The sequence below is a fragment of the Rhea americana genome, unplaced genomic scaffold (assembly GCF_003343005.1).
Source record: "Rhea americana isolate MKP2758 unplaced genomic scaffold, rheAme1 scaffold_149, whole genome shotgun sequence".
Classification (NCBI taxonomy): domain Eukaryota; kingdom Metazoa; phylum Chordata; class Aves; order Rheiformes; family Rheidae; genus Rhea; species Rhea americana.
Window position 1 is genome coordinate 129387 of NW_028185583.1, and position 17520 is coordinate 146906.

The following is a 17520-nucleotide window of genomic DNA, read 5'->3' on the forward strand; positions in this document are numbered from 1 at the left end:
GAGACTAATGACCAAAGTACACATGTTTTTAACACAAACAATAGTATTTATCTTCAGATTGGCTTTAACCAACCTGAAATGCTAATGCATTGCATTAGCTGTCTCAAGAGTTTAAATGGAATTCATAACCGTCAGGCAACAAAGTCACAGAGCTCTGAAGTGAAGCATATAGTAAAAAATGTAATAAATTCACAGATGGACAAACTGAGGTACGGAGAGCTTATATTTCTTGTTTTAAGTCAAAGACAGTGGCAGAGACAAGTTCAGAAGCCAGCTATGCTGATAAACACTGTAAAGACCAGTGATGTCGTATGTCAACATGTCACATGCCCTTTATTTCTAAATATCAGTGTATATGAGGCTGTTAGGAATATAAATACTGAGTTATCCATGAGTTCATTTTCACAATTTTTCAGGTGAGGCAGAGTTCTACGATTTCTAGAAGAAAACTATTTTTGGAAAGCACTAAGTTCTCACTCAGTTCTCTTTACTGGCAAAATCTTATTAGACTTCTTGGTAAAATGACTGAATGGCTTAATTTTAGGCTATAGAAAATTATTTGTATCACTTGATTTTTACTAGATCTAGATTTATACAAGATCAAGAATATTAGAAACAATACCACAGGGCTGGAAGAAATRAAAACAAAACAGCAATATTTCAGAAATATAATCAGACATACAATATATATGCGTTACATACAGTTTGCTCAGGCTTTTGCAAATACAAATAATTCTGGTTGCCAGTTAATAAACTTTACACTGTTTTGAGATAAGCGGTGTCTTTCCCACAGACTTCTATGCTTGTGCTATTTGTGAATGTGGTCTGTGTGACAGTGGTTGGATCTGTATGATCAATTCCAGCACTGGTACTTTTTGATATATGAAATGGCAGCTATTGATTTATTTCCTTTGGTTTACAGCAATGAAACAGAAAGGGTGATGGCAGGGCCCCAAGCTCTTTCATTTTTCAGCCAAAATTTTCCCTGTCATCTTCCATTTGCCTTAGAAAACAGAGCTTGACTCAAAAAACAGGTTAAAGATAAATCCCAAAGTTTCTGATAAACAGTAAGTAACAACCACAGGACTTGCACTCTCCATGGARCATTAAAATATTTAGCAATCTGATCAAAAGTCACATAGTGTATGTATGTCAGAAATCTCATCTCCACCTTTACTTCTTTGTCAACTGCCTCAAATTCTCTCAAACACCTCAGATTTGTATCTTAATAGCTATTTATGCTACATGGAAACAATACAATAGGGTCTTTATCATCCATGTTTAGCGCTCAAGAACTAAATTCTAGGTAATTTGTTATCACCTTGCTCAGGCATTTCCTTCAGAACTCCCCTTCTTATCAGCTCCTCTCTGCTTTGTCTTGTCGAAATCTTCCTTTCCAACACTAAAGAAAAAGCACAGTTAAGAATCGATTTATTCTGGTAGTGACAGCACTTGTGAAAAATGTAGAAAAAAAGACTTTTTTAAAAAGAAACCCTAAGATATCTTTTTTCCTCTGATTTTGCAGGAGAGTTGGTTTGGRCATTTACCTTACACTCTGGAAATATTCTCTTATGATTTCAGSCACAGAAGGTGGTATTCATCTGAGCAGATGCCTTCAGCTAAACTAGGCTCCACTACATTCCCTTTACAGTCAATGGAAAAAGGCACTTCCCAGGAGTGTRTAATTTAACTCATCATAGTATAAACATTTAACACCTAAAAGTACCTCTTCCTTTCCACTGACTGGAGTGACTAGCTCACCTGGAGATATCTCCATCTACACTGTAGATGTTTTGAGTTGGGAGAGACAAAACCTGCTCAGAGCAAGCAACATCCTCAGTCAAGTCATAAAGCTGCTCACAGAATGTGACATGCTAACTGTTTTAAAGGAAAAATAACCTTAAACAGAAGTTAGTACATCCTGCTACATAACCTTAAACGGGAATGACATCCTTATTCGGGCTGGTTGGCTGTCATGGAAAATAATGTAGCATCCTGTTTTTAGGTTAAAAAAAAAACAGCATACAACTCAAAAAAAGTCTGTAGCATGAAACATTTTAATTAATATGTTTATTTCTCACGGGAAAAATGTTGAACAGTTTTCTAGGGAAAAGCATTTACAAATGCCAAAACAAAGTAAGTCCCCACTTCACCCCACCCCCAAAAGCCCAAGTCACTGTAATGTCTTAAGGACTCATGGCACATGGTCCAAAAATACAAATATCGCTGATGCAAAATCATGTCTTCATTGCATTGTTAGTCAAAATTAACCTCCCATTTTTACTTGCAAACACCCAAATCCATGCTACGTTTGGAGCTCAAGCTGAGAGCACAGAGCTCTTCAGCAGTGCTGGACTTAGCACTATTAATGCTATGAGCTGATGTTAGTTATTTCATCAACTAATTCAAATACTGTGGTAATCCAATTACTCTTTAGTGCAAGTCTCATTGCTGTATGCGAGTGAATACTGTAAGAAGTGTTGTCAGTCTCTCTTGAGCTATGCTGGTTTGAGCCAACAGCCATATGGTGAACTGACTGCTACTGTGAAGACAGATCAAGGCAGTTTTGACACTTCTGAGAAATTTATCCTTAATGTGTAACAGTTGACAAACATCTGTGCCAGCAGTAAGTAACTGCTGCTGACTCACAAACACAGGCTGGCTGAACTCAGATGGCTGAAGGAATTACTGCTCACAGTATTTAGATGAACTTAGGCTGCCTTAAGTCCCAATCCCAAATCAAATAATAGCTCCCAGAATTTTTCTACATTGAGTTTTAAGGTATATACCTCAAAACTGGGTGTAACACAAGATATTGGCATGGCAAACAAGACACAGCAGTGTGCCCTATTCTTGCAAAGAGTTTCATGGTGAACACCTACTCCTACAAAGGCTTACATTCAAGAGAATGAGGGGCTATCAAGTAAGAGGGCCATGTGGACAGGCATTTTTGGAGGGCTGGGGTCTTAACCGTTCCAGAAAGCAGGTTTATTTATGAGCAGAATGAAATCTGCTTTCACTTAGACTCTAAAGGTGAACATGATACATACACTTTGTATTTGTTTGTTGCTGGAAATACAGATCTTCTTACTATTATTTCAATTTAAATAAACTAAACAAGTAGTTTACTTCTTACTGTTTTTGCCTTTTGCTTCCTTTTTACATCTGCCTTCTTGGTGGAGTGAAATGAGATGACCTCTCATACATTTCTTTATGGGACTTAATCCAGTCAGTACTACTTGAAAACAGTGATGTTCTTTCCATCAAGTTCAATAACATCTAATCAGATCCCCTATCTGTTTCATTCCGTTTCTCAGAATATTTTTTTTCTTCCAGTTCCACAACACTGAATTAACAACTTTACTGAATTAAAAAATGAAGAGTCATGAAAAATGTCCTTTGGTGTTGAAGGACATTAACTCCTAGCCTGCAGAAGAGAAGACTTAGGGGGGATCTTATCMATGTATATAAGTACCTGAAGGGAGGATGTCAACAGGATGGGTATAAACTATTTTCAGTTGTCCTTTGCAAAAGGACTAGAGGCAATGGGCACAAACTGAACCATAGGAAGTTCCACATGAATGTAAGGAGTAATTTCTTCACTGAGAGAGTGACAGAGCACTGGAACAGGTTGCCTAGAGAGGTTGTRGAGTCTCCTTCTGTGGAGATATTCAAAACCTGTCTGGATGCAATCCTGTCTAACATGCTCTAGGTGACCCTGCTTGTGCAAGGAGGTTGGACTAGATGATCTCCAGAGGTTCCTTCCAACCTTACCCATCCCGCGATTCTGTGATCCTTGCACTTTCCCTAGAGGACCTCAAAGCATTTTATTAATATTATATAGGCTTCATAATATGTCTTTCACCTAACTATTCACATTTTACAAATCAGAAAATTTATGAACAGATAAGAGTCTTAAGCCCCAATTCTTAATCATCTAAAATGTTATCTATGTGTTTTTTTAATTTAAACCGACTAAGCTCAGCTAGCTCTATCTGTAGCTTGTACAATTTTAAAAAATTGCATTTGATTAATGGAAAGRATATCAAAAATTATGTTAGTGCTCACTATGAATATCATAATTCTTACAAACAAAATGATTGTATTTAAATTGAAATGAAACTGCATGCTTTTTAGCCAAGGTGGACTCATCATTATCATTTACTGTGTTTAATAGACATTGGACTATGTAATACATTTCACTACACAGTCTAATACTTTGATTATCAGAGCCCAATAGTGCAGAGTTTTAAGGGCCCCAAACTATTCAGTTGAGCTATCCACACTAGACTACTGTTATGCTCAGCAAACACCTTAAAATAATGTTCATGTTACAAAGATAAGCTTTCAGAAGTTAGGAAATGCTTGAATGAAGGTTGACAGCAATCTTCATTCAGTTTCTCTGACTGTGCAGATGGTACAGCTTCTATCCGCTTGTTCTTACATATTTTCCCTTTGGTACCTCTGCTTCATTTAGGATACAGACACTATGTTTAATGAACAAATCCTGTGCTTAAATTTTTCACCTTACTTTTCAATTTGTGGCCCAGACCTCATTTGTGGCCCACAACCCAAACCTTAACCTGAGCAGAAAATTATTAATTTTCCCAAATGGCAGCATTGTCATCCCAGAGATCTGAGTGCTCTAAAGACGTTATGTTCTCCTTGCCATCCACATGAGATGCAAAGGGGTTATCATCTCTGTATAGATGGGCAGTTCACAGTACAGGGAGATAAAGATCAATTTATCAAACATATTGACACATGTGAAATTTGAAGTACTTTTTCAGGTGCAACTTCTCTCATTAAAGTTATGATAATTCAAAAAAAAAAAGAAAAAAAAAAGAATTCTGGCTGAATTGCTTATTTATGGTCCAAAATGTCTCATCAGCAGGACTGAACCCATGAGTATGGGCCATCTGTTACCTCTGAGCTAACCACACAAATAACTCTGAGAACAGTGATCATTTATCTGAAACACCACCCGGGATTGGTATCACTATYTGTCACCTTAGAAATAGTTCAGTCTCCTGGGTTCAGAACGGGGAAGAAACTGTGGTTTGGTGCTTACAAGGCTGTTTGCCCATGCTCACTAACTTCTGGCATGCACTTCTATCCTCTGCTTCAGCCTTAGCTGCGTCCATCACCTTCTTCTGCCTATATTCACCTTCTGTACTTTTTTGACCCTTCCATCTTCTGTCCCCTCTATCAACCCATTTATTTCTGTTCCTTCAATCTCCTGCATTCCTCTCTCTTCTGCTTGGAATTTCTCTACCTCCCTGCATACTGCCCATTTCTTTACTATATAGCACAGGTTGCTTTCTCCTCTTCTTGGATGCTGTCTAGGTGCTGAGGTTTTTTGTACTTGGGAAAGCACTGAGCACATAGGAGAGCAGCACAAAGCACTCAGCTGCCTGAAAGAGTAATCATAAGAAAGTTTTCATTACAGTAAAGCAGTCTAAAGCTGAAGCAGTTAGAATATACATTCTTGATCATTTCTTATCTCGATTATAATGATTACTTCTTGCTCAGTTATCAGACTATTAAAAATCTAAGTTCAGTTACTGTATTTCTGGGCTGGTAGTCTAACCACACTGCCACATATGCTCCTTGCTCTCATCACCTCTGTGATGACCCCTGCTGGGTCTTTCTTTTTCACATGAAAGAGTTTAAATTTCTTATTTTCCATTTCCAGACCTACCTCTCTTCCTTCTTCTTCTAGTAGAACTTGTCACAATACATCATTCATTCGATTCCCCCATCAGTACACCTCTATCTCTATTCCTACTGACCTTTGTTCTCACAATCTCTGATCTTACAAGTTATTATCTWTTCCTGACTCAGGAGCAAAAGACAAGTACTACCCTGGAACAAATATATGATATATACTGTTAGCTCTACCATTGTCATGTGCACATCCCTAAGCTTAACCACATGATGTTATTACTATAAAATTTTTCTCTCAAGTATATATATGTATATATGCATATGTATATATCCTCTATAATGTGTGTATATATATATGTGTGCATGTATATAGTGTTTTAACAAACCGTTTATAATACTAAACTATGAGGATATGGAAATAATTTCTTTATCTATACATATATGCATATTGCTACTCATTATACAAACAAGGCAGTCCTGACTGAGAGTGTAATTGGTTGTCAATCCTTGTTTGCTGAGGAAAGCTGAGGTGAGGCAGGCTCAACTCTCAAATATCCTACTCCAGTAAAAAATCCTCAGTCAAAATCCTTCCTTTACTGCAGTCAATAACTAAATTTCCACTGGCTTCAAAGCTACGTGTCAGAAAGCATACGCATTTATCCTACTGTGTGCAATCTTGACCTGTAGCTCTCATTTACTTAAGTAAATCTTACTTGTCCCAAAAATCCCATAAACTATTGTATTTTTAGCCCAATACAAATAATAACAATAATCATAACTGTTTCCCTCAAAAAGCAGTTTCGCTCTCTCCTTGCTCACCCTCTCAAAAGAGAATACTTAGCAACATTCAGCAACTACAAACCTCAAGATGTCTTAAGAACCCATTCTATCATTTAAAGAGTAATTTGAGATTCTGGATATTCTCCAATTTTTAGTTTTGGTCTTCCAAGAGACGCTCAAGAGAATTCTGAACTTTAGTTTTTCTCTGACCTATTAAGAGCTATAAATGCCTTCTGTCCCTCTTGTATATAGTCTCAACAGTGGAGCTTTGAAGTGGCATCTACTTCATGCCAAGATATAAATTGCTGCCCTAGGGTTAGGGTGAGAGAGGAAAAAAAAACCCTTGAGATTATGCCATTTTCTGTTTGTTTTTACTTTGAAAGCCCTTTAGGCAGAAAGTATATAACAAGTGCACAGAAAACAGATTTTATGACATACAGCATGGAAAAATATGTTGCTAAAGGAAAAAATTCCGAACATCATTCCCACATTGGCACAAATACTTCCATATCTAGTCCACCATCTTTTTTGATGTTAGCGGTATTTGCTGTTAATAATAATCTTTCAGCTGCTAGCACAATACAGTCACATAAAGTTTTATCAAAGCACAGCATAGTAAAGTCCTGTCAAATCTGTAACAAGAACCTATTTCAAAAAGCTTATCCAAAAGTCAGTTAAATCARTGCAAGTTCTTTCTAACATCTAACATTCAGCCTTATTAAAAAGAAATTCTTTCTTCATCTGCATAAGTATCTATCAAGTTGTAGCCCTTTTAAGAGAATAAGCAATAAACTCAGTGATCATCATACTGTCTAAAATGCTCTCAGGCCAGGATTTACTTCCTGCATATAAGATATACACACGCACAGACACATACATACACACATCCCAGTTTGTAATGTAAATACACCTCTGACTCAGTAGCCGGTGGAAGAGGATTTCCGGTAGGTTTTCTATTTTGTATGAATATTTTTTCATTTCTTTCTCAAGTTAGAAAAGCAAGTTTCTTCTGCTGTGTCAGTTAGCTAGCAACAAGGGGCAACTTGCCAAGTAAATGCATCCTTTCAGCCTCTGTTAGTACTGGGTTTATATCCCCAAGAAATAGAAGGATAGCTGTTTTTCCTAAAACAGCCATCTGAGGCAGGGTAAATGCAGTCCCAAATGGTTTTCATTTCCAATTCCAACCTCACTGAAAACACATACACAGAGGTAACTGATTCTGTACTTTACATACATAGTTTAAAAGCAAATTAATATCTTTCTATAGGTCTGGGGTTTCTTGACAATGAAATAGTCTTCAAGCATGTGAAGATAGGCTTTCACTATCCACACTGTAAAGGTTATTCACGATGCCACTGGGGCTGGCACCCTGTCTATTTGGGGGATTTCTGGGGACACAGCCCCTCAAAGGTAGTCCTGCAGAACAGCATGATTTATCCCTGCTTTTTCTCTGTATGGAACTATATGGGGAGGTAATCTGTATTTCTGGCCAAGGTAGAAGGTGAATTAAAGGAAGGCACCAGGGGTAAGCATGTATATTAGTTGTTCTGGACCACTCCTACTACCACTACCATTACTAGGCAATCACCACGAATGCATGATGTATCTAGCCTCAAAYAGGCCACTATCTCAAGATGGAAAGTACAGCCCAACTTGGAAAAAAAAAATCTCTGCATGTGAATAGGAGGGTAAACAACAATAACACCTAAGCAAAACTATGAACTGACTTTGCCTTGAAGATGTACTCCAAATCTTCACTTTATGGAGATTAATCAATATTTAGATACATCCTTCTTTCTCAGCATAAAATTCTGGGAGCTATACTTGTGCCAATTCTGTTGAGTAAAGTACTCAAATTTGTATTTTAGATCTTAGGAAGTCCTAAGGGGTGAAACTCTTGCATGAAATTTATTGGGAAACCTTTGGGGAAAATATTTGGGAACCTCTCATTTATTTTTAAAACTCTTACAATTCATGTTGCCCAGATTTACTTTCTTTTCATCTCCTTTTATTTGAGAACCAGACTTGCTATTTTTTAGGTGAAAGTTGAGATTGGCAGATATTATATGATTCCCAGAGTTTCACTTTTAGGGGAAAAATAAGCATAAATACTGTGGTGGTTGGTAAAATGGTCATAACCTGGGATTTACAAATAGAAGTTAATATACTGAATGTGCAAAAGAGTATAAAAGCTTTGAAAATCTGAAAATTAATTCCCTACATCACTATATCTGTATAATTCCATTCAAATAAATGAAATTTTACAGTGAAGCAGGATGGATAATTAAAATCTTATTAAAAGTAGAGTGTATCTACTCCTTAGAGGGAAAAAAAAATCGATCTATTGTACAATGAAAAAATATCAGAAGTTCCCAAGATTTAAGTTCTGCTCACCAAGATATGCATTTAATTTTATATATTTACCCTCTACAAAATGTACAGGCACTGAAATACTGTAGTTTATATAACTTAAAACATTAAAATAGGCTTGTGTGCTTATTAGCTGATTTTTTACACTATTAAATATCATAGCAGCTTTTGCTTTATAAAAGCTTAGTTATGTAAAATAGGGTTATCTAGCAGGACATTATTGAAACAATGAAATAAAAAATGAAATGTTTTTCAGGTTATGTAGAAGATGCTACTTAGCACAAAATACATTAAGCATTTMGCAAAATCAATTATGTTAATCGCTTTTTGCTAAAAAGAACTAGTAAATACAAAGACTTGTGATTGGACTCAGAGTGGGGCTTCTGTCCAGTTAGTTAACACAGTGTACGTTCTCTTGCACCAAAATTTCCCCATGTCCTGTACAATTTACAGAGCTACTTCATTCATGCTGATAAACTTCCACTTYTCAATACTTAAGTAGATACCATCACGTATACAATGATCAAAAGAGCTCCCAGTTACATGATCTACGGACTTCCTAAATCTTTCACCATCAACTCTGCTACTCTGCTGCTGATTTGTAGTGCAAATTCTTCTGACTTCAATGGAGTTCTGTTTGCACACTGGTGCTCTCCATTCTGAAGAAGAAAAGGTTCATCACAAAACTGAACTTAACCAGACAAAAGAGACAAGCTTGGTTTACTTCCCAGACCTGAAAGTCAATGCTGTGAAACCACAGCTGAAATGAAAAAGGTGGCTATTGATATTCTAAGAAGTCTTCCGAAAAAGTGGCTGCATGTATCTCCTCTACTTCAGCGTGCTTTCTCAATAGTAATCACAATGCTAAAACACAAGTCCAAGTGGTAGCCTCGAAGGAAAAATAAAAATTACTTTTTCTTTTACATTTTTGCTGTACTAATTTGCAGCTCAGCCAGGTTTGTGATCTGCTTATCACAAAACTGGTGCCAGTACAGGAGGCAGTGGAAGCAAACAGACACAGCTGAGATAACTGGGGAAGAGTGGAAAGGGAGGTAGTCTGGATTCTTTCAGCAGCAGCATGGATTTAAATTGGCTTAACCCGGCTGACAAATTGCACTATGAATGTCTCCTTTTTGCATCCTCTATCTGTGAGCAGAATATACAGAACTGCAGTAGCTGAAGAGTAAAAAACAGAACATAGCACTGCAGCGTAGGCTAAAAGGGATATCTCTAGCTTACCTAATTCAACCTTGGGCTCAGTGCAAGGAGAGCTTCAACGTTAGGCCCTGTTGCTCAGGGCCTTTGCCCAGCTGGGTTTTGTATAACACCAAGGATGCCTAGAGAGGCTGTAGCATCTCCAACCAGCTCCAGCTCAAATACTTTTCTTCCAATCAGTTTGCCATGTTGCACATTGTGACCATTGCCTCTTGGCACTTACGCATGTCTGAGAACAACTAAAATTCCCTTAGCCTTCTCTAGGCTAAACAAATACAGCTCCCTCACCCTCTTTCCATATGCCAGGTGCTCCAACCACCCACTCATCTTACTGGCCTGTCACCGTACTCCCTTCAGTTTGTCAATGGTTTGGGTTTTGTTTTGTTTTGTTTTTTGATACTGCTGAGCCTCATACTGGACACAGTAATCCAGATGCACTCTCATGAGTGCTGTGGGAATAAGGCACAAACAGGATGTAAGATATAATGATATATTTTTGATTTGATATACTTTTAGGTGTGGGGTTTCTTTTTGCACAGCAGCATGCAATAAAACGTGAAGTTATAAAATATATCTGTCATAGACTCTGATTGATTAAAAGTGAATAAACTACATGCTTTCATGAAACAACTGTTTTCTGCTAAATTATATATGTTTTTAAAGTACTTTACTCCATTCTTTTCTTCCACAAACCTTTTCTGTAAGGACCAAAACAGACATCTGGGCTCCCAAACTCTTCATACGTAATATTTAAACCTTTCAAATATTAATGCCATTTGCCACTTTAAGACAAGTTACAAGATGAAAAATCTTTCAAACAGAGAAGCTTTTTGTCACTGTTCTACAGGTCTGGATTGAAAAGTACTAATGAAATGTCTCATATCAGCAGAAATAAATCGTATTTCAGCAGGAATACATTTAGACAACACAGTGTAGAGATAAGAAATATCTAGACATTAAAGKGTCCTCTCATTAATCTTTAAGGTTTCACAAAACAACAAGCATTCAGGCTCTGACACTGTGTTGCTTGTGGGATCATACTTTATAAGCAAGTTTAATCATTAAGTAGACAGGTATCATGATGTCCTGGGTATCATTTATATTTGATTAAATCAGAACAAGGAAGACATCAAAAAAGCAAAAAGTAAAACAGAAGTATCACAGAATCACAGAATGGCTGAGGTTGGAAGGGACCTCTGGAGATCATCTAGTCCAACCCCCCTGCTCAAGCAGGGCCACCTAGAGCATGTTAGACAGGAAGCAGATCAAGAACTGGAAAGCGATGTTAAATGAAAAAAATTAATTATCCCTTAGATGAATATCACTTGAAAATTAGTTAYAAAGTGGTTAAGACGAACACTGCCTCCCAGTAATTATCCCTTTCTTAGGAGTAACAAATACAGCTGTGCATTGAGAGCACGCAATGGCAAAACCAGAGGTGTAGAATCTAAAATGTTATGCATACTCCATCGCAATGCTAATGGTATTGTAGCCATGATAATCTAGGTGTATAAATGAGGTAAGGTTCAGGGAGAGTGATAGCATTCTTTCTTATCAACTAGTATAGCTTTATGGCACCTGAAKAAGGTATTTTATGACTGAAAGTTTGTCCACTTATACCTACAGAATAATTTCAGAGCTTGATTTTCATTACAATTTTGAGATTATCTAATGTTTTTTGTCCATTGTATCTATTTCAATGCATCTCAATTTTTCAGGTGCTCACCTTGAGATACATTCATCCTGAGTATCTTCATTTGAAGCCTGTGCCAATAGGAAACTGTGGGTTCTACATTGTCCTGAAAGGCTCTCCATCATAAACTAGGCTAATCATAAACAAGAGAGCAAACTAAGTATAAGTAGCAAGTAGCTAAGCAGACACATTTGGAAATGTTGATCTTAATTTCATCATGCTTAATTTTTTCCTTTTGTAAAAGAAATATGAATATATATTCTGTCTTGGTGTTATGGGAACTGATGTGTCATTCTTGTAAGACTGGATTGAGTACACTAAAGAAAGATGGTATAACATAAGAAATAGTGTATTTAACATCAATTTACCAAATATTAATTTGTAAAAAATAACTGCAAAATGACATACAYGTTATTATCTAATGGCATAACAATGCAATATATGTTAATATGTTATGACAGTTTGCAGAATCTCTGTATATATAGCTTACGAATTCTGACTAGTTTGATGAATTCAGCGCCTAGACATACCTGTCTAAAAGCAGCTGCAGAAACTGCAGTCAGCCAGCAGGAGTTATCAACAAGAAGTAACTTTGCCCTAGCATAGTATCTGTACAATAAATTTATTGGAGAAGCTGAAGGAAGACGGACACAACGAGGGAGATATCTGACAGAAGGCAATGTTTTGTTTGAAATATGAAAGAAATTGTGGAGGGTTTGTTGTGGGCCACCCAAGTGGGTTAAAAGAACCAAAAAGAGAGAGTGAGTGAGAGAGAGAGAGACTGAGCAGGACAAGAGAAAGATTTRGGGTCTCAGAAAGACTGTCCAAGACTTCAGTAGGTATGTGCAGTGATGATGACACCAGTGAAGGGATTTTGAAGATGATTTCTTTTTGCTTTTTGTGTAAATAAAGCATGTTTTAGAAGTTATACTGCAAAACTAGAGAGCTTCTTGCTGTAATTGTTAGGGGTTGCTGTAGGGTTAAAATGTAAAGCAGCATACTCTTAAGAGTTCAGGAGAGCCAACTGAGGGCAATGAGGGATATTAGTATTGGCTTTATAGCCTAGAGCCATGGGAGACAGTCCTCAGAGAACTTGCCCTGTGGTAATGAATCTGAAGTGCCCATAAATGCTTCTTGCATTAGACTCCAGTTTAGAAGAACAGAGCATCAAATGTCTGAATCCCAAAAGAGGAGTTTGGGATTTTTCTAGAAAAAGCTTAGACAGGGCTGTGACACATAGATACACACACAAATATAAAGGGTGAGCTATATACCATATATATATAATAGAGAGAGTGTAAATGCTATATTTACTATATATAGCTTATCTAAATATAAGCACTCTATCTCTCTCTATATATATTTATTTATATTTACACACACACACACACACACACACTGGGCTTCAGTTTCTTAAACACAAGCCTCTAGAGCCACTTGAGCTGACCACGGGTATTTGAGACACCTGCACAAGGATGGCAAATACAATGCAATACCTTCTGGAAAAGCAGTCAGAGACCAGCTGGGATATACTAGGGCATCTCAGATAGCATGAAGCACCTGTGTTTGATAACCGAATCCTAGCCCTCAATCTTGCTCTTTTTCCAGACACAATGTAATTCAGTCACAGTGTTTTATTTTAAACGGTTCTGCAGGCCTTGTCAGTAGGGGAGCACAGGAGCCATCGGCCCGCTTGAAACCCGTGACTGCAAAGCAGATCCTCGTTCTTCTGAGCAGAGTCTACCGGGCATGGCCACATCCACTTCTTCCCTCTGAACACATCAAACTTTTGTCCCCATGAAGGCAAGGTTTGTCTCAAGTCACTGGCTTTTAGGAGAACACGAATCATCTCCAACATATCTGAGGATACATAACATACAGCCTAGTGTTTCTTAGTTAATAAAGAAAGAAGAGTATTGTCAACATCAAAAGAGTATCATACATATTGTATACAAGAAATAAATAAAAAGCTTATTTTTGGTGATAAGTTCAAGACAGAAGATGAGTAAGGTTTTCCTTGCCAAGGATAAAACAGTTTCAAATACTGTGCCTAAAAGTTCCTCCTTATCCAATTACGTTCAAGACCTTTTCAAGTACTACTCTGCAAAATCATTACATTATTTTTTACTATTTGCCAGCAAAGGGCCAGGCACATACCGGCTGATGTTTCTCTGAATTTGTCACTTGTCTTCTTCTTCCGCCATTTCCAAGGTTTAAAGATCTTGCCAATGGTGGAGAGTTTGCCCTTTCTCTTGAAGGGCGGAGTTTGTGATCCTGGGGCTGGCCCGTCCGAGTTAGTGATTGAAGCCTTATCCAATCCATCAACTGTATAAACAAGAAAATTAAAGGTTACTGAGGGAATGAAAACAGAAAAATTATATAGCATATGACAACTAAACCATTCTATTATCAGAATGCAGAAGCTTCCGGCTAGCCGATGTTTTTCCTGTTTCAGAATCCAGATAAGGACGTTTTATTGTGTTCTGTAGTGACAAGCCAGGCCTCACCTGTACTTCGTTTCTGTTCAACATCCCACATACAGAGGCTAGAACAGTCTACTCACAACATCTTATCTGGCATCCGTGTATGTTTCTGTAGTTTTTAACTACTAAGAAAACCTTTTTCAGCATATGTTCATGAGACTTTTTCCCTGTGTTGAGAAAAGCTCAATAACTAGCTAAACATCATACAGAAAACAAAACCTATACAATGTAAAACCAGAAACTATTTCTTTTGAATAAAACAAATCCATTTTTTCAACAAGCTCCAATGATAGCTGTTCTGGCAGTGGAATGGGCACACAGAAATAGGTCAGTTTGATATTCCTAATAATTAGTCATTTAACATGGAGTCTGCCCTGAATCAGGCTTCTTCTTAACAAAACGTATTTAACAATAAGCTTTTGGACTGTAGCCAAAATAGCAAGAAGGATTAATTTTCCACAAAAATATACTGAATAATCAAAGCCAGTATTTATCATCGATGGCTGTAATACTGAGTTTTGTGAAACAAATCAGGACTCATTCTACAACATGCAGTACCATACTGTTAAAATATTTTTCTCAGGTATTTCCCTGAGAAGTCTCTTATTATTTATTTCTGTTTAAGAACTAAATCTTAGAGCCTTCTAGCCTTGATCCTACAAATGCTTCAAATGTGCTTAACTTTATTCACATGAGTAGCTTCACTGAAGTCGCTGAGATTACTTACATACCTAAAATTAATCACAGGCTTAAATGTTTGCAGCATAAGGGTTTTGTAATTACTTTCATTCATCTAAACATTCTAATTATAACCAATTCAAAACAGAGTTGATACCACTGTCAACAGTAATAAYGATAATCATAGATATTTAAATCAGAAAGTGCTTTTCAAAAGAAGGAAATAGCACTGTCCCCATTTTACAAACGAAAAATATGAGGCACAGCACAGTTAAGTGCTTAATTTTATGTTTGTAAAATGACCTCCTGAATMCTGGTCCTGTGTCCTAGCTGATAAAAGATACACATAACATCATGGTGCAATCTTATCACTCTGTTTCTCAAACAAATGGCATTTGATGAGTGCTATATTTGTCCTAGACTTCAGATTGATCTGAGATGCTAAAAAAACAAATTATTCTCTGTGATAAAGCTGATATAATGCAATCAGCATTCAAGAAATTCTATTCTCAATGTTTTGAAATCAACAACTGGCAAAAAAGATGCAYTGTGTATCTTCACTGAAGTCTATGAAGTTAAAATCAGACATAAACCTCTGTGCAAATGATAGCACTTACATTAATAAATCTGAGTATGTCATAAAATGTAATAAATTTTGTACTGTCAAACAGATGGAACTGATAGCTTAAGAAAACTTTTCCTGGACAAATTACTGTCATTCAGATGCATCAGAATTTAAATCTTCTATTAAATGTTTTCCTTGAGTACTTTGCGGTCTATAATATGAAGAGAAGATGAAGACAAACATTCAAATAGGCTTTAAATATAAAAAGCCATGGTCTTTTAAAGACTAAGCTGTAATTATTCCTTGCATGAATGTAAAAATACAGCTTCTTCATTTGTGAATCCTATAAACTGCAACAAGGTATCTTAAAGGAAGTTTAAGCTGAGGGTCACTTAAACAAATCAGCTGCTACCTTAAGGACTCTGAGAAGCCAGGTGAGAGGTGGAGGTTAGAGATGACTGAAAAAAGCCAAGAAGCAGCTTTGAAGAAAGGAGGGGCAGTAGAAATGCTCTTGTGAGGGTCCCTTGTTTGAAAGTGGGTATTCAGTTTATGTGAGGGTCTACAATCACTGTCTATGGAATATAAGTCTCTATATAATAATAATTCTGTATGTAATTCTGCACATGAGTCTCTGCTGGAGACTGCGGATTTAAAGGAGAAGCACAATTACTTGAAGGGTAGTTACATAGATAGAAGAGCCAATTTTTTCTTGGCAGTACCAGACGATACAAGAGTAGCTACCAAGGTTAGACATAAGGAGCTCATTTTCACTCCGTGCAGCAGTTGTGCAGGCTGTACAATCTACATTTCTGGAGGTTTCCAAGACACAGCCAGACAAGCCAGGGCTGACCCGATCTAATGTTTGCAATAGTCCCACTCCGAGTGAGAGGCTGGACGTTTATAAACAACCTCCTAAGGTCCACACCAAGCAACCTTTCTGTGATGCTATGGGATGTGAAAAGACATAATTTCTCTGTTAACTCTGTGCTAGTCAAATCAAAGAATCAGAAGTGTTGAAGAAAACAGATCAGAATCTTGTGGCCATAGAGTTTTGTCCTGGGACAGAAGCCCACAACCCTCCCACTGRCAGAGACAGACCATGAGTTCATTAAAGCAAAAGGCTGTCTCCTCCTTTGAGGTAGCAGGACAAAACCCACATTCTTGCCTTCACTGGCTTAAAAAGGCTGGGCATACTGATGTGAAGAGCCAGTATCCTGGTCATATTGTCTTTACAAATACTAGGAACATCGATCTTTTCAACTCTTCTTCAGTCATGGTGTCCAGTCCCTGCTATTGCAGGCAACTTCTTTCACAAAAGCCTCACCTAATTTTAAGTGTTCCCCTATTCCTGTCAAAGCACATGGAACAGAATTACGGTTCCAGTGGCTCTCCACAGAGCAACATGGACCTCCACCAGTCCCTTGTGCTGACAATATTTCTCTCGGAAATAATGATATACATCCCAGTTAAAGAAATCTGTCTCTCCCAAATGAGCCAACACATGAGAAAAGGGACCAATTTAGTGGTGAATAGTATTTACAAATAGGAAGACTGCATCTTTGAAAAGAATTTAAAATCAACTCTTTCTGACAATAAAAGATTGGGTTTATTAATCTAATGAGTTCTGAAAGTCCTATTAACTGCAAATTTACTGAAAAACTAACCTTTAATTTGGAAAATGACACAAATATGTATCTAAAAGGAAGGGAGATAAGTATGATCAAACCTCACAGATTGATTTTAAAATAAATCTAAGATAAAGTAACATTTCTAGGAAAAAGAGTTTATTTTAAATTCAAAAGCATCATCAGTAGCACATTTTACCAATTAATAAATTGCCTAGAAGAAAACAATTTAAATGGTGACATTCCAGAGCATTTATGGAAAAATCTTTTCAAAAGCTATTACTTCTCATCTTTGAAACGCTCAGTAGGAAATTGGTGTTTAAGATTTACACTCTTTGCTTTATAGGTCATGTATTATTTAGGAATAAAGGGATGTATTTTTCACCTCAGAGAGCTTATGTACCTTCTATTAATCATTATAAGCATTACATGCATTCACTGAGA

At 37.0% G+C, this 17520-nt stretch overlaps 1 protein-coding gene across 3 annotated transcripts in view; it reads right to left on the bottom strand.

The window, feature by feature from the left end:
- The window catches only part of PHACTR2 (phosphatase and actin regulator 2), a 92408-nt gene that overhangs the window by 41385 nt on the left and 33503 nt on the right, over positions 1-17520 (bottom strand). For all 3 annotated transcript variants that reach the window (XM_085299262.1, XM_085299261.1, XM_085299263.1), the window contains exons 2-3: positions 13883-14050; positions 1322-1402 (exon numbers count right to left, since the gene is read on the bottom strand). In XM_085299262.1, coding sequence (XP_085155388.1) covers positions 1322-1402; positions 13883-14050 — 249 coding nt within the window. The remainder of the gene's footprint in view (positions 1-1321; positions 1403-13882; positions 14051-17520) is intronic.